Raw genomic sequence first — 19,156 nt, forward strand, 5'->3', positions numbered from 1 at the left:
AAAAAAAAAAAAAAGCAACCACATCTGTTTGCAATCAATTAAAAGCCATAGGTCTTTCTACCAAAATTTCAGTTAAGTCAGGACTCTCCCATCCTCATTCACACCCAAGAAATCCATCCACCCACAAGTTTTCAGCTCTGACTTTTATGCTGATAACCTTCAGAAATTACTCTCTAATCCTGATTCCTTGATACCACATGTTTGGGACTAATTATGCTTTGAGTTACAGTTTCCCTGTACATATGTTTGCTTCCTCTCCTAGACTATATGCTTCTTGAAAGGTAGGTATCATATCCTAATATTTTATTGTCTAATATTTAGTCCAGTCCATTATATATAGTGAGTTTGTGAAACAGAACTCAGTTTCATAATGTTTTGACTGCTAGCAGTATGTTAGCAAAATTTTCTCATTTGTCCCTTAAAATGTGTCTGTAAAATACCCATTCAGAATTATAACTTATTACTCAGTAGTTTTAGTTTTCTCATCTTATGATTTAGTGGAAAGCAAGATTTGATTTATTAAAATAAGTTTTACATACAATTTTTAAAGAATATACCTGAGATACTCCTGTTTTTCATTGGCCGAAAGGGGATTTTTCCTCAACCTACCAAATGTCATTTCAAATACAAACTGGTCTTACAATTTTAATTGATTATATTATTGTATCTAGTTGCACTCTCTCAAGTAGACTAAAAATTATTGCCATAGTTAAGACTTACAATTAAAGCAATGTTGAAAAACTGAAAAATATTTGCATTCCATAACCAATTCACAATGTTAACTCTATAAAGTTGATTTACTTTAATACATTTACTAACTTAAATATGGTATCTTGAAACTTAACATATGGTAAAACATAGAACAATTTGGGTCTCTTTGTTATTGCGTTCTTCAGGGGAGAGCTAACTATCTATGATTCTCTCTAATGGTAGTTATAGAGCTTTCTGAAAGGTTAAGGAAAAAAACTATAGATACTATCCCAGTATTATCAGATAAAAATAAAGATATTTCGGGCCAGCCGAGTGGCTCAGTTGGTTAAGAGCTCACTCAAGAGTGTGAGCTCTGAGCAACAGTGGTTTGATTCCCAGCCCAAGCTGAGCAGCTGCTGAGCTGCCAACACATGGCAGGATGGCTCAGCTGAAAAAAAAAAAAAGATATTTCTATTTTGAAAGTGATTATAGTTGACATAAGGTGTAGGCTTCTATTTACATAAAAGTAAAAAAAAAATGATTAATTCCATTACTGCTGTAACAAAAGCTCTTACTTTACTGAAACAATTTTCAATTTAAAAATACATACTTGTTTAGTGTCTGCATCAATTAGATCAAAGAATGCTCGAACTGTAGCCAACTGCAATTGTTTACACCTAAAAAACAGAATAAGTGTCACAAATGAAATCCTTAAAAATATATACTTTTTAAGACACAGGGTAGCTGAATGGATAAGAAAACAAGACCCTTAGATATGTTGCCTACAAGAGACTCACTTCAAATCGAAAGACACACACAGACTGAAAGTTAAGGAATGGAAAAAGACATTTCATGAAAATGGAAATAAACAAAACAGCTGGGGTAGACTTTTGGTCCTTGCACGCAGGGCAACTGGATTGTGAAAAAAGGAGAACTTGCCATTTCCTCTGCGCCTTTCACAAGCCTCCCAACAGCGCTGTGTTGGGTCAGAGTATACGGAGGTTCAGAGCCTCTGTGATCCATTGGAGCCACTATGAGGAGGACCCAGGGAAGCATTTGACATTTTCAGTGGGAAACAAGCAATGGTTGCTAGTTATAATGACTCTGTACTTTGGATCTGGGATTTGCCTCACCTTTCTTTGTAGTAAGACACCAACTGTTTAAGAAATAAGGATGCTTTACTTAATCCATGAAACAGATATGATGAGGAGCATTTTAAGAGGTGCAGTCACTTTGAAAAATGGGTCAAACTGTTAACTCAACATATTAAGTATGTTTGTAAATAAACTTATGGCATGAATCCTTAACAAAAAGCTGGGGTAGCAGTACTTATACCAGACAAAACAGACTTTAAAACAAAGGTTACAAAAAGAGAAAAGAGAAGGACCCAGTAATCCCACTTCTGGTTATTTATACAAAGAAACACAAAACACTACTTTGAAGGGACATATTCATCCATATGTTGGCGGCATCATTATTTACAATAGCCAAGATATGGAGGCAACCTGGGTGTCCATCAATAGGTGAATGAATAAAGAAGAGGTTGTACATCGTATACAATGAAATATTACTCAGCCATAAAAAGGAATGAAATTTTTCCATCTGTGACAACATGAATGGACCTAGAGGGTGCTGTGCTGAGTGGAGAAAGTCAGACAGAGAAAGACAAATGCCATATGATTCATTTATATGTGGGATCTAAAAAGCAAAACAAACAAACAAAACATAAATAAACTCATAGATACAGAGAACATTTTGATGATTGCCAGATGGGAAGAGGGTTGGGGAAACGGGTGAAAAAAGGGAAGGAATTAAGAAGTACAAATTGGTAGCTAAAAAACAGTCATGGGGATGTAAAGTACAGCATAACAAATATAGTCAATAATATTATAACTGTGGTGTCATATGGATACTGGATTTATTGGGATCACTGCGTGAGTTGTATGGATGTCTAATCATTGTGTTGTACACCTGAAACTAGTATAATATTTTATGTCAACTATGATCAAAAAATAAAATATTTTTAAAAAGCTATTTTAAAAAACAATATGCTATAGCGACCATAAAAATATATACTTTTGATACAGACATGTATAGTTCTATTATTTAATCACATACTTAAGTTTCCTTTAATGCTGTAAACTCTAAAATTATTTAACAAATCATTATTATTAAGCATATATGTTAAAGTTGAAACATAAAAATAAAGCAAATTAAATATTCTTGGGTGTTCGACAGTAAACTGCCAGGGTCCCTATATCTTTCCTAAACCTCCTCATCTGCCCCAGCTACAGACATACTGTCTGCCCACCTTTCGATGCCTGAAGTGTTGTGCTTCTTGCAGACACTATTGATTGCACAGCCAGAGGAAGTAAAAAAAAAGAATCTTTAAGCCAAAACACATAGTGGTAAGATACTAGGGTCTATGTATTTCTTGACCCATATTTAATCTATTTATTTATATTAAGGTTAAATCTAATTCCTATTTGGTTTTCCATGTGCTTCTCCAGAATAAAAAGTCCCTGAGTTTGGTGACTGGCTGAGAGCTCAGAAAGTCCTACAAATATCTTTGATTCTGCCCAACTATGACAAACTCTAAAATTTTGATATTGGACAGCAGCTTCATTTGAGACTGATGCTACTGGTTCTTCAGGATATGATTCTATAAGTTGTCAAGGGAACCTTGGTCACACTGAGACAAGAACCAAGGTTACAGTCCTAAGCCCCTAAATTAATCTGTCCTCCAAATCCTTATTTATTTATAGCTAAAATTCTCAGGAAGCTAACAAACCAATCAATACACTCATGAGAAAAGAGGACCACCACAAATCACCAAAATAAGTTATATTAACTCACCACACAATGGAGAGGTGGTCTGTTGAGACCCAGGTCTTAGGCACTGCTGAAGTCTAAAGGGAAAGAAAAAAAAAAATCAAACTCAAGAAAAGCACATTTGTTATTCTCCAAAAGGCTTGAAATTCTTACAAGCTAATATTTAGAACTGTGTAGCATTAATGTCACTATTTTATGATGCATAGACATTTTTAGATGATGCATTCTTATAAAAAGTGGTCCAAAATATTAAGATATTTCCTGCATAAAATAACATAATTCTCTTTGTCACACATAATTCTGCTTAGTCACACTTAAATTACCCTTTAAAAATTATTAAAGCACTCACAGAACCTTTACTGAAGTTTAATGTCTAACTCTTTATTACTGTAATAAGAGGGTGAGTTTATGACTCTTTAATAAATCATAGCTTATGTACAAATTACAATAGATATTTTAGTAATTTTAGTTCTGATTAGACTACCACTTGATAAATTCTAAGATGTTACTTCTTAATCAGGGTGTGCGTGAGAAATACCCAAGCCTGGGGCGAGTTTCCAAAAGAAGTGTGCTTGACCACAATACCAAATCAGACTCTTATAAGTGGGGTCCAGGCTTATTTATTTTGGAAAAAAAAAATCACTAGATGACTGGAATATATACTACTGGTTAGAGACACAAGGGCAAAGGCTCCTAAAAAATATAACTATTTGCAGAAGGCTTCCTAACAATGATATAGCACTCATTAATCCAGCCTGTAAAGTAGGAGGAATCTTTAGCTTACTTGTTGAATTTATAAACATTAGATCATCTTATTTAGGAATTACTACTGGCAGCTTACTTAAAAAATTGAGACAATCAGCATTCACTGTGGTTCTAAGATTACATTAGATGCTCAGTAGAGTAAGAACTCAAAGTAGAGAACACTTACCATTAAAGAACATAAAATGGGTTTACTTTCATTCAGGCTAATGAATGCATCAGGGCTAGAGTTGAAAAGCGAAAGGCAATGCAAATAATAAAGGTAGTTGCTCAAGGTTATTGGTGAAAACTGCTGACTGTCCATCAAAACCCATTCTTCCCTTCATGCACGCTTGGCTAGATTACATCTCTTAGCCTCTCTCACTGTAACGTGTGACTAATTTTTCTCTAATAGTATGTGAGCAGGAGTGATGTGTGCCATTTCCAGACCTCAATGCTCTTCTTCCCCCTGCCTGTGGATTGAAATAGGGATGATTAGAGCAACCTCAGGAGTAGAGCATTCAAGCAAGGAGTGCCTGCTGTCAACCTGGGTCCCTTAATGGGAATCCTTCAAAATAACCACCCACCAACTTAAACACCCACCTAGGGCAGTTATATGAGTAAAATGTAAACTTCTATTGTGTTTAAGTGTCATTACCTGCATGAATGAATATTAGCTTACCCTACTAACAGAGCTGTGCTCTCTAACTTAAACTATTTTTCTAGCACCAATGGATGGAAATGTTATTAAATGTACTTGAGATAATCATTAAAAATTTGTTACTTTTTAATAAATGAACATACTTCAAAACATGAAAGACCCTAGACTATTTAGCACTAAAAAAGTAAACAAAACTAAGATTATACAATAGCCAGATTTGAGAAAATTCTTTAAGAAGTAAAATATTTTCATCAGAGATACAGAAATACAAGCTGCCTTGAAACTGATACATTATCAAATGGATTAAAAAAGAGGGACGTGTACACATACACATGCGTGCGCGCGCGCACGCGCACACACACACACACACACACACACACACACACGATTAAAAAGACCAGAATTATTTTAAAAATAAGGCGCAATGCCATTAAAGCATTGGTACCTCCATATCCTCCAAACTAAGTCCAGGAAATAAGTTATATCCATTTTATATGACTAAAAGATTTGCATTTACAAGAGTTGACATTTAGTGTTTTGAGGACTTCAGCAAACATGTGCCCCAAATATTCAACATCAAATAACAAGATTCATACCAATAATGAGGTTTTAGAGATTTATCCATTTTGTTCCAAAGCTGTTAAGGCTAAACCGCAAGTTCTCCAGTTATAAGAAAATGGTGGGTAATAGCAGAATAGCTTAATAATTTTTGTTCTATGTATGGTAAGCATTCAGTAAATACCTGCTTAATGAATGAATAGCAATCTAAGGTGGGGCAATAGATGAGCTAAGCAAAACATTATTTATGAAGAGAACAACTATGAAACAAAGCACTATCTCCTAAAAAGCAAAAGGAACTCTATGGATTTTATTTAGAAATTAAATTAAGTTATATTTGAAGATGATGTATATACTGAGTTAAAAAGTTAAGATTTTAACTGAAGAATTAATTCAAGGTTAAAAATATAAGAAATAATGTAAGTCCTAAAAGGAAACAAACTCACTTTACAGAGGCTATGTATCCCAGTTAAAGACCAAATATATGATATCCTGGCAGGGAAGATAATTAGCAAATTAATCAATCAGGCTTCTGTTTATACTATCAAAGCTATTTTTTTTTATTTTAAAATTGGTAAAACTTTACTCAAGTTTATCCATCCAGAGTATGTGACATGTTTGATAGTCTGTAAATAGACTAGTACTGTATACAGCATACCACTCATACAAGAGGCCCTTGGACTCCAGTCCATACTTTCTTAAACTTAGAATTTTAATCAGTGGATAGGCACTTATTTTGAACAATAATTATTTCTCATAAATAAGAATTATTTTCACAAAGTTTCTAAGATCCTCTTTACTTTCTATGGACGTAAGTCTCCATGCCTCTGCCTTCCCAACATATTCATCTTCATTCATTCACATTTTCTCTGTCTGTCTCTCTAGCTCACACACATGCACACACATACATACGAGCACACACAGCAGTACTACACCAACTCAGCCATCATTTCCAAGCAGCTACATATCACGTCTCCTTTCATGCCCCACTGTTTCCATCACGTTACTATTTCAGTAGAATCTTAAAAAAGATTACCACAACAGATAAGGCACTGGTATGGTGGCTTAATTTTGGCAGAAAAGTCAGTCCTGAGCGAACTTGGTAATCCCGGAATCCTCCAGCAACAGAAAGTGTGGTTAAATTTATCTGTCTAGCATTTAGAATCCAATAGTTGTTTACAGTCATATAAAAATCTGGTAGAAAATAAAAAAAGACACACATTAAAAATCAGTAGTCATTCCCTGCAACAATAAGATATTCATAAGATTAATAATAAACTGAATTTCTGTTTAAGCCATCCGAATTTTCTAAATATAAACAATGTTATTCACATATCTCTATTGGAGACAATATCTTTACATACATTCTGCTTTTGCCATTAAATCAGAATATAAATATACTAAGATTACTAAGGTATCAATAATGAAAAGAGACACCTAAATTTTATTGGCTTTGACAAGTCCATATGCAAACAGGTCTCTATATTCCACAAGGATGCTATTTGTTCATGAGCCACACAATATAGCAAGAAGAAAAAAACCCTAAAATTCTTCCAAAGATAAGAGTTTACTATGCTAAAGAGTGGTAGAGCTTCCTAATTAGGCAGTGTCCCTGCTTATGAGGGCTGAGCAGTTCTCTCCTGCGGTCAACCACCACCACACAAAATACTATTTAAGTTCTTAAAATAAAATATATCAGGACAATGACATTTACATTAGTCTTGGGACTACGCAGCTGTGGAAAATCTGAGGGTTAAGGTTCTACCCCCTTTAGTGTAACAAGTAGTTCAAAGGGAAGAACTTGCAGACAATTTTTCTACTATATCTATGGAGAGTGAGACAATGAGTGTCAAAGAGTTGAGGCCAGGGAAGGAAGCTTCTCATTTCCTTTTCTGATGAACAAAACTTAAAGCATTTTTAGCCTGGTATTTGATCTGAGGGCTTCAAACATTTTAGAACAGCACACTCCTCCCATTAAAGATCTTGGCCGTATTTACCTAGGCCATGACCAAGCAGCCCCATTGCTAACATCTGCAGGGCCTGGGACGAGAGGACCAATGCAGCACACATGCCATAGGCCTAAATACATAATTAAAAGTCAAAATTCCAGCTAACAAACTGTTAAATAAAATATATTTTCTCAGCCTACCTTGACAAATGAATCATCAAAATAACCTGAAGGCCAAGTTCAAATGGAGAATTCTAGGACTCCTCAGCGTTGAACACTGGATTACGGCAGCACAGAGTGAGCAGATCTCTGGTCCAGCCCACTGCTATGCTATCCTCCTTCTCTTCCCACCCCAATTCCATCCTGCATCACAAGGGCCTCAGTGCACATCCAAGCTCTGTCTGTACCACATGCAGGCCACTCCTTGGCCACAACTCAAGCTTAGGGTTGTACATATCTGCCCTCAGGACAGATCCATGTGGGAGGATCTCATGGGCCCTGGAAGTGGGCTTGGGGCATATGCGCAACTTGGTTCCCTGCAACATGATCTAGAAGTAAAGGCACAGCCTCCAGTGGGGAGGCTGCTCGGCCTGTACATGTCACACTCTGGGAGGGAAAGGCAGCCCCAGAGCAGTCCAGTGCAAGGTTTCCTTTCCCCTAGGTAAGGGCAGGATTTCCACCAATTATAAATGCAGAATCTATTTTTGGAGATCATAGAGGTCTCCTAAAAACCTAAAATCTACCAACCCTTGAACTTTTGTTTTTTTGTTCTAATTCTGGTTTAATGCAATAAAAAATAAATACAGACTAAATGGGAGAAAGGCTTCCTAATTACAGTAAAAACACCTTGACCCTCAGAATCACTTTCAGCCTCAGCCTTTCAGAGATAGACCATAGGATCCTTCAAAACAATAAAACCTCTCTTATAAGTTTCCCTCAAAACTTTTTTTAAAATGTATTTCGGAGTCATTTCAATTTAACCTACAAGGTTTACCTACATATGTTATACAAAATGCAGTAAGAGAAAGAGTTCTCAGTTATGGTGACAAGTATTATGACTTGTCTATGCCTTTGTTTTTTTCTTAAACTTATAGGTCATTTATAATTACTAGAATTAATAAAACAGATTTTGATAACTTCAATAAAACTAAAAATTTTTATTAAAATATTTCTACAAGAAAAGTTTTAAATGTAATAAGAGAAAAATCAAACTTTACCGTAAGTATCTACAGTACCAGATAGTCCAGCGAATAAGTTACACCTTGGCAATGTTATGTTAAATTGGGTGTTTGGAAAACTACTTTGATTTGGAGTCACCAGGGCATACTTCTCATTTAACTATAAACAAAATTTTCATCACAATTAAGATAATGCAAATTTTGATAGGATAAGGAGTTTTGTAAACTTACTGATCAGGAAAAAGAACTATTTTTTTATTTGTTCTTCTATTCACATAATATTCCAATAAGCAATGAAAATAATATTTGACTTTAATAAAAAGTTGAAGTAGGCATTTAATTCTTATTTTGTGACATCATCACTATTTGATTAGATGATGGCAATCATAAATTCCTATTGTTCATTCAAAATTCCCTACAATAGCACAGTATTAGCCATACTTTTATTTCCTCTATAATAGTAATGTACCTCAAGTAAGAGGCAGAATAGCATGCAACGGTAAAAAGCACAGGCCAGGAACAAGTTTGCCCCAGGGCCAAATACTGGCACCACTATTTTCTTTTTTCTTTTTTTAGTTGAGCCATCCTGTCACCTGTTAGCAGTTCAGCGGCAGCTCTGCTTGGGCCAGGACTCGAACCGCTGTTGCTCAGAGCTCACACTCTTGAGCGAGCTCTTAATCAACTGAGCCACTTAGCCAGCCCTTGGCACCACTATTTTCTTGCCACATGACTTTGGGAAAAAACTTTATCTTGGCCTCTTTTTCTTCTACCCATAAACATGGGAATAACAATGGTATCTGCTTCAAATGTAAAGTTCTTAACACAATACTCGAAATGTATTAAGAGTTCAATAAACATCAGCAATTCTGCCTCACTATATAAAGTGTTAACAGACTTATTTATTTAAAAACAAGACATTTCTACCATTTTACTTAAAAATAAGCTTATTTTGAATCGAGTACTGGAAGGTTAACAAAACATAGGGAGTTTAAACACACTTTAGGAGATAGGGAGTCATCCTCAAGAATAAACTGAAGCCCAAGTGCCTAGGGATTATAAGACACATGTCGCCGTCCATGTTAAGATGCTATAGACAGAGAAAACTAATAGCAGTTTCCATCATGAGCCTAAGTTGAAAGTCACAGAGAGATACTCAGAACCAGAGGTGCTGATTTGAAGCTGAGCTGCTTCACACATGGATGAATCTGCAGAACGCTCTAAAGGCAGCAGCTGGAGGATGTGTTTAATTCTAGACCACAATGGGAAGGTCAGTTAGTGTGTATGTAACAGTACTCACCAGTAATGAAACGATCTAATGGCATCACAGGAGCAACATGCGGGGTGGCTTGTGTAATAAGAAGGTTTATCACATCTTGCTTAAAATTTTTCAGTGTAAGCAATGCCCTTGCAACAAGGCCACCCATAGAATGACCAATTATAGCCACACTTTTTGGAGCAAACTCTTGACCCTATTAAAAATAAATCACCAAGACATAATTAACATTTAGGGTCACAGTAAAAATACTAAATACTTCGAAATATGAGCAATTTTACAGAAAAAAAATTAAATTATTTATATAACCTCTTATCATAGGATAGAGAAATACATTTTCATATACTTGTAATTAGTGTATACATACTATTTTGGGTTCTGTCAAACATTTTTGACAGCTATGTTTTGGTTTTCTGAATCAAAATCCAAAAACTTGGGTCCAGCAAATCATGTTTTACCATTTGTTATATTGAATGTAAGAGATGTAATTATATTTTGTGTGTTCAGAGTATTAGATTTTATAGGACATAAGAAGTCAGGTCATTTATTTAATCGGAAATACCACAAAAAAGTAAAAAAAATTTTATGGCTGCCATAGCAATATACTACCTCATGTTAATATATCTTAGCTCATCAAATTATTTTCCTATTGTGCACCCAAGTTTAAAAATAAACCAGATTCCATACATTTATTCACTGACAATTACATAATTTATTTTTTAAATAAGTATTGCATTTTAAAAAATCTTTTGTCTCCACATAGTATTCTCAGTTCCGCTATCAATTTTTTGCTCATCCCCCTCCATATTGATCCTTCATCTCTGCCTTCTCTCCTGTTACTATGAATTCACTGGACCTTGTGCAGAAATGTTACCACAGTAGGCCTGAAACTACTGTCATTAGAACAGACTGCACATAAGATTGGCTCTGGTCTGCATTCTGGGACCTTAGATTCTGGGAGGGTTCCCATGATCCCCTAAATGATAAGAATGGCTCACTGTGTCGAAACTGCAAAGAATAAGCTTTATGCTGAACACCTGCTGTCCCTCTGGTCGGGGTTTTGGTACCTGCTAGGCACAGGGTCTCCATGTAACCAGCCCCCAATAAAAACCTTGGCCATTGAGTCTATGATGAGCTGCTCTTATAGCCAACACTTTACACATGTCACAATTTGTTGCTGTAGAAATTAAATGCAGCTGGTGTGACTCCCCTGCAAGAGGACTTCTGGAAGCTTGTACCTGCGTTTCCTCTGGATTTCATCCCATGCACCTTTTCTTTTTGCCGATTTTGCTTTGTATCCTTTCACTGTAATAAATCATAACATGAGTACAACTAGGTGCTGAGTCCTGTGAGTCGTCCTGGAGAATCACAGAGCCTGGGGATGGTCTTGGTGGTCCCCAACACAGAACTGATCTTAGCAAAAGCCAAAGACTGCATATGTGCTCTGAAAGCTATCCCCTTTGGCCTTCCCAAGTACATCATTCCAGCAATTCTTTTCACTCTCGCATCATTGTTTCTCCCTCTCTAGTAGACCATTCTCACTAGTATATAAATATACTGTAATTCTTCCCTAAAAAATAAAGACAATTCCCTTTTTACTCCCACTTTCCCCTTAGTGACCACACCTTTCTCTACATCTCTTCACAACAAAACTCTTCAAAAACTTATCTATGCAGTACTTACTGTCTCCAATTTTTCAATTTCCACACACTCTCAAACCCATTCCAATCAGGCTTTCACCCCAACACGCCTCCAAAACTGCTCTTTTCAAGGCGCCAAGGAATCTAATGGCCAATCCTCAATCCTCATTTTACCTGACCTATCACAGCATATGATAGTTGATCACTTCCTCTTTGAAATGCTTTACGTGTGGTTCTCCTCTTAACTCACTGGCTGCTCCTTTTTAGTCTCTTGCTGGTTTCTTCTCATCTCCCCTTGTCTCTAAATAATGGAGTAATCCTTAGATCTCTTCTCTTGCATATCTTGACTCCATTAGTGATCTCATCTAGTCTCATAGCTTTAAATACTTCTATATGCTGTTAACCCTTGGGTCATTATCTCCAGACCCGACCTCCTCTCTTAAACTCTAAGTTTAAACTTCAATGGCATACTAGCCACACTTGGGATGCCTAGGGGGCATCTCAAACCGAACCTTCTAAATCTTCTCCAAATCTGTTCCTCCTATATTTTCTCCCACCTCAGTTAATGGCACATCAACCCTTATAGTTGTTTACCAAAAAATTGGGGTCACCCGTAACTCTTCTTTTTCTGTCACATTGCCCAACCATATCTGATCTGCCAGCAAACCTTGCCTCAACCTTTAAGATTTACACCAATCTGACCATTTCTTATCACCTCCAACGCTACCAACTTGACTTAAACTACTATTTCTTGCCTGAATCACTGAAATAGCCTCCTAACTGGTCTCTCTGCTTCACCATTACATCCCTTCAGTTTATCCTCAGAAGTACCCAGAGTGATACTGTTAAAATCTAAATGAGAACATGCCACTCCTTTGCTCAAAAATCTCTACAGTAGCTTTGCATATCATTTGAAATAAAAGGCAAAATTCTTAAAACTGCCTAGAAGGCTCTATAACCTGCCTTCTCCCCAACCTCTCCTTCTACTCACTCTATCTGCTCCAACCATTCCAGTCTCCTCGTTTTTCCTCAAATACAACACGCTTGCCTTATATACCGGGGGTACCAAAAAAATATAGACACATAACTTATATTCATCTTTTGTTATTAGTATATGAGTATTACAATTTTAATAGTTTTTTCCTTTCTTAAAAATGTGTATGCTTTTTGGGGGGCACCCTCTGTATTTATCGCCTCTGCTTAGAGTACTGTTTTCCTAGATAGGCAAATGAGCTACTCTCTCATGTCCTGAATTCGCATTAAATTGTCTGCTTCTCAACAGAGGTCTCTGCTGAGCACCCTTATTTATAATTGTAATCCTCTAGTCTCAACTCCCTAGCTCCCTTTCTGTTCTATTTTTCTTCCTGGCACTTATCACCATATAAGATATATCTATTATAGTATATAACATTAAACACATGATTGTTTATTGTGAATGACATTTATGGAAATCTCACTTTGTAATCATGTCTTAAATATATAAAATATACCATATAAAAGGTCCTGTACCTAATATGGCTTGTTTCCTGCTATAATACTCAGCGTAGATTTAAGTTAAAAAAAACAAACAAACAAAAATCTGCTTTAGAAATAACTTCAAAATGCTGGCTTATGCAAAGAATCATGATGTGTACATTTCATTTTCAAGATGCCAAGGAATACCACACTAGCTGGATTACAACCTCTGAGTTAAGTTTTGAAATTGGGTAGTACAAGTCCTCCAACTTTGCTTCTCTTTTTAAGACTGTTTGGCTTTTTAGGTTCCTTGCATTTTCATATAGACTTGTCAATTTTTACAAAACACCTGCTGGTATTGTGATTTATATTACATTAAATCTATTGGTCAATTTGGGGAGAACTTACATCTTAATTATGAGTCTTCAATCCATGAAATTGGTTTGTTCATTTATTTCATCAGATTTATTTAGTTTCTCTCAGCAAGGTTCAAAGTTTTCAGAGTGCCGATCGTGCACACTTTGCATTAAATTTATCCACATAATTGTATTTTTACATTACTGTAAATGCATTTTAAAATTTCACTTTCCATTTGTGAATTGATTTTTGAATACTGACAATTTATCCTGTAACCATACTAAATTCACTTATGAATTCTAATAACTTTCGGTAAATTCCTTTAAGTGTTTCTGTATATTTATGTCATCTGTGAATATAGACAGTTTAATTCATCCTTTTTAATTTTTAATTGTATTTCTTTTTCTGGCCTTATGCACTAGCTAGGACCTCTGTACAATGTTGAATAGAGGTGGTGGAAGCAGACAGAAGCTGAAAAAGAGAGAAAGAAAAAACTACCTATTATACAACATCAAAGACATTTGATTGTTTATTGTGAAGAACATTTATGGAAATGAATTTCACTCTGTGATCACATCTTATTTATCTTATCCAATAAATATCTTATCAAATACATAATGATTCCTCTCATATACATAATACAATGCATAATACAATTCCTTAGGGTGAGGAAGTTAGCTTCTATTCTTACTGTGCTGAGTTTTGTGTGTGTGTGTGTTTTTAAAATCATGAATGGGTGCTGAATGCAGTCAAATGAGTCTTTTATCTATTTTTATGATGAATTACATGGATTTATACTTGAAAACATTCTTGGGATAAATCCTACTTGATCATGACGTATTATACTTTAAAATATTGCTGGATTTGATAGCCTAATTCTCTGTTGAGGATTTTATACCTACATTCATGAGGGATACTAGGTCCCTATTTTCTTTTCAAACAACGTCATTGTCTGATTTTGATAGTCAGGGTTTGTTGGTTTCTTAAAATGAACTGTTAAGTATTATCTCTTCCTCCATTTTCTAAAAGAGCCTGTGTAAGATGGGTATAATTGCTTCCTTAAATGTTTGATAGAATTCACCACTGAAGTCCTTCGGCACTAGATTTTTCTTAGCAGTAAACTTTTTCATTACAGATTCAAAAAATTTTAAACAGGGCGCTAGTCAGAGACTGTTTATTCTTGTGTCTGTTTTATAATTTATGTTTCAAGGGATCTGTGCATTTATCTGAGCTGCCAAATTTATTGGCATAAAGTTGTTCATAATATTCCTTTACTATCTTAGTATCTACAGGCTCTTTAGTGATGTCCCTTCCTTCATTCCTGATATTGTTAATTTGTGTACCTGTCCTTTTCTTTCTTAATCAGCCTAGCTATGGGTTTATCAGTTTTATAGATATTTTCAAAAAATAAGCTTATTGGTATAAATTTTTTTCTTTATTTTGCTTTCTATTTTATTGATTTCCATTTTCATCTTGCGTCCTTCCCTTTTTGTTTTAAAGCGGGTGTAGCTCAAAGTGGCCCAGGCGGGAATCGAGCTGGCAACCTTGCTGTTCAGAGAGCAAGCGCTGCCCAATGGAGCCACCGCGCTGCCTTTTATTGCTTCCTTACTTCTACTTAGTTTACTTCGTTCTTTCTTTAGGTTCTGAATTCGGATGGTTAGATTACTGCTTTTAAACCTTGTTCCTTTCTAATATAAGCTTTTAAGACTATTTCTTCTAACCACTATTTTAATCTTACAAATTCTGATGTGTTTTCATTTTATTTCAGTTCAAAACATTTTCAAATTAGACCTGTGATTTTCTGTTTGACCTCTGGGTTATCTAGAAGTAATTTCCAAAGATTTAAGTCTTTTCCAGATATCTTTTTGTTGTTGATTTCCATTTTAATTCTGCTATGTTCAGAAAATATACCCTGTATAATGTATAACTTCAATCCTTTGAAATGTATTGAGACTTGTTTTATGGCTTCACATATGGCATATCTTAGTTCCATGTTCATTTAAAGAGAACATATTGGGTTGTCGGAAAAGTCATGACACATTTTTGCAACAAAAAACAGAAAAAGTACGTCATGACTTTTCTGACAACCCAATAGTTTCTATAGTTTTTGGGTGTCGTGTTCTATAAATGTCAATAGGTTAAGCTGGTTAATCGTGTTCAAATCTTCCATATATTACTGATTTTATGCCCACTTACTTTATCAATTATTGAGAGGATTGTTGAAATCTCCAACTCTAATTGTGGATTTATCTACCTTTTCCTTTTAGTTCTGTTAGTTTCCGCTTTATGAATTTAGAATCTCCGTCATTAGGTGCATACTCACTTGGGATGATTTTCCCTTCATGATGAGCTGACTCATCATTATGAAATGTCCCTCTTTATCCCTGTAATATCCTTCACCATAGAATCTATTTAACTGATATTAAGATATATTTTCCTCCATTATTTTACTTTAAATCTATCAGGATCTTCATATTTCACTTTCGAGTAGCCAGATTAGTGTATAGTTGAGTGGGTCTTGCTTTTTTTATCCAGTCTGAACAGTTCTTCCTTTAAATTGGAGTGTTTAATCCATCTACAATTAATGTAATGTTGATATAGCTAAATTTAAATCTGTCAACTTGCCATTTGTTTTCTATTTTCCCATCTGTTTTTTGTTCCTTCTTCCTCAAGACCGAGTATTTCTCCTGTACTTGCTCTTTAGCTGTATCTCCTTTTTTGTTGTTAATCTAAAAATTATAATATGCAACCATAACTTATCAGTCTGTCATGAATTAATATTATACCACTACTTACTGCAGTCGATTAATTCTATTTACCCTCTTCTCATTCTTTTCACATTATATTCTCCTTCTAAATAAGTTATAAACCTCATAACGCATTTTTGTTGTAAACTATTTTTAACCTTTTTATTTTTAACTAATTAGAAAAGTTGTGAAAATAGCAGAGTTCCCATAAAACTCTCTCCCAGGTTCCCCTAATGTCAACATTTTATATAACCATAGTATAAATACCAAAATCAGGAAATTAACATGGCTGCAATAGTATTAACTAAACAGCAGACCTAATTTAAATTCTACCACTTTTTCCACTCATGTACTTTTTCTATTTCAGGATTACATGAGGCATTCTACCTTGCATTTACTGTTATATTTCCTTGGTCTCCTTTAAACTGTGATAGTTCTTCAGTCTTTCCTTATTTTTTATGACCTTAATACATTTGAATAGCACTGGTTAGTTATTGTTGTATATCCCTCAATTTGGGTTTGTCTGAAGGTTTCTCATTAGAATGAGGTTATGAATTTTTGGTAAGAATGCCACAGAAATTATATTGTGTCCTTCTCAGTGCACCATGTCGAGGGGGTTCATGATGTTGATCTGTCTTGTTACTGGTGATGTTAATTTTGCTGAAGATGATGTCTGCCAAGTTTCTCCACCATGAAGTTACTCTTTCTTTTTGTAGATAATAAAAGAAACTTTGAGACCATGTAAATATCCTTTTTCTCCTCAAACTTTCACCCACAAATTTTAGCATTCATGGGTAGGTCTTGTCTGTAAGGAATTACTGTGCTGTGCACCTACAAGTAATTTTTTATTTCTCTCTTTCCTTCTACTAATGACAAAACTACCAGTTTTTGTTACTCGGACAATGTCTTTATTTGCCTTCATTTTCAAAGGATATTTTTGTTGGATATGCAATTCTAGGTTGAAAGCCCCGCCCACTGTCCCCCTCACCTTCCTGGAACCTTTAAGATATTGGCTCTGTTGTTTTTGGCTTTCATTATTTCTGATGGAAACCAGTGGTATTTATTGTTTTCCCTGTAATTAAAGGGTCTTTTTTCTCTGGATGCCTTTAAGGTTTTCTCTTTACTTTGCTTTTCAACAATTTGACTATAATACATTTAGGTGTGATAATGTGTTTATCCAGCTTGACATTCATGGACCTTCTTGGATCTGTGGATTGAAAAATTTTAATCATAACTGGAAAAATAACTGGGAAAAATTAGTTCTTTGAATATTTTTTCCTCTCCTGTTTCTCTCTCTTCTTCTTCTGGGGTTCCAATTATATATATGTAAGACTGTTTAGTACTGTCCCATAGGTTCATGAGGCTCTGTTCTTTTCATCTTTTTATCCTCTGTGCTTCATTTTGGATAGTTTTTATTGTCCTGTCTTCAAATTCAATGATCTCTTCTTCCATAGTCTTCAGTCTGCTTCAAACCTATCTTCTGAATTTTTCATTTCTGATATGTATTGTTTCAGTTTTAAATTTTGGTGCTTTTTTTTATAGTTACCATCTCTCTGATGAGATTCCACATCTGTTCCTTTATTATGTGCATCTTTTACTTTAAATCATTAACTTTTATATTTTTGAGGCTTATATTTAAGCATTGTTAAGTTGGACACAAGTAGCTCTTACTTTAGGACTGGAGCAGTCCTAAATCACGTCCTTTCTGTGGTCTCACTTGAATACCCAATGTGTTCCAATAGGTCTTTCTGCTCCAGCTGGTCAGAACTCCTATTTCCCAGCATCACATGGCCTCTGAAATCTCCATTTTCCTCACAATTCCCCAATACCTGTTTTACGCCAGGACTTACACGGTGGCATACCAATGGAGGAAGTGGTTCGCCTCAGTAGGTATTATGTTTTATCCCTGACGCTGCTTTAGAATTGCTGGCACAGAATTGTTTTGTCTTTTTTAAAGCTCTTTTAAAATCCTCTAAAGACATATATTCCCCCTGATCCCTTGCACCTGAGGTGGACACACACCACCCTTACTTCCTCCTTGGTATGTTATTGCCTTGTACTTCTTGCCCTACGCATATGCAGCACAACATTCAAAGATTGAAAATCGCAAATTTCGAGAGTTCCTATCTCTGCCTAGTTCTCTTCTCTTACATACTCTGATCACAAATCTAGCCAATTTCAGTAGCCCCAAATTCCAATCTCTGTCTTCTCCAGTTCAGTGATATCAATGTGCCCTGTCCAATCTCCACCTATTTGCCCAATGGTCTAGAAAATGCTTCTAGGCAGAAAGCCAGGGCAACCATGGTGTTCACCTCACATGTTATCCTTCTTTCAGAAATCATAGTCCTTTGCTGCTTGATTGTCCAACAGCTGAAAACATGTGCATCAGATATCTTGACTAGTTTTATAATTGTTTACACATGAAAGTAGTCTACTATAGTACCAGTTTCAGTCATAACTAGAAGCAGAAATTCATACTAATGATTTTTAGGAAATATACTGCACTCCTAATTTATCTATAGTTAAAAGAAATTATTTTTCCTAAATTCACTACAAGAAGATTTCCTATAAATTCAATTTAAACTTATAAAATCACCACTGAGTTCAAAACAACACACCCACACACACAAAAAAAGAAACCCAAAACTTTGTGCCATCTTTGCTTCAACTTTCATATAAAAAAAAATAGATGATTTAAAATAGGCTGAGTCCCTTTAAAAAAAAATGCTAGTAGGTTGATCACTATTGATTTGTATGCTTATCTCTTACCTTATAGAGTTTGAGAATTGTTTTAATGCACTCATGTACAAACTTGGTCTGCCTCTGAAGAGTTCCACCATACAGCGCCACTAGTTCCTCATTGAAATTCACACTAAAGAAGTCAAAATGGTATTTGAAGTCAATGTCTTCTGCTTTTCTGAGTGCAATAGAGCCAATAGAGCGCACTGCAAAGGAAAAGGGCAAAGTGCACATTAAACAAAATTTTTAAAAGTTTATCCATTCTTGGGCCAGCTGAGTGGCATGTTGGTTAAGAGCTGGCTTGGGATGCCAGTTCTGAGTATCAGTGCCCCGGTTC

The 19,156-nt window shown here is 35.4% G+C and overlaps 1 protein-coding gene across 1 annotated transcript in view; it reads right to left on the minus strand.

Moving 5' to 3' along the window:
* The window catches only part of PGAP1 (post-GPI attachment to proteins inositol deacylase 1), a 93,915-nt gene that overhangs the window by 59,081 nt on the left and 15,678 nt on the right, over positions 1–19,156 (minus strand). Inside the window, exons 3-7 of the mRNA XM_019635604.1 lie at positions 18,850–19,025; positions 9,906–10,077; positions 6,519–6,676; positions 3,547–3,599; positions 1,301–1,367 (exon numbers count right to left, since the gene is read on the minus strand). Coding sequence (XP_019491149.1) covers positions 1,301–1,367; positions 3,547–3,599; positions 6,519–6,676; positions 9,906–10,077; positions 18,850–19,025 — 626 coding nt within the window. The remainder of the gene's footprint in view (positions 1–1,300; positions 1,368–3,546; positions 3,600–6,518; positions 6,677–9,905; positions 10,078–18,849; positions 19,026–19,156) is intronic.

This window comes from Hipposideros armiger, unplaced genomic scaffold, assembly GCF_001890085.2.
Source record: "Hipposideros armiger isolate ML-2016 unplaced genomic scaffold, ASM189008v1 scaffold_23, whole genome shotgun sequence".
Lineage (NCBI taxonomy): Eukaryota > Metazoa > Chordata > Mammalia > Chiroptera > Hipposideridae > Hipposideros > Hipposideros armiger.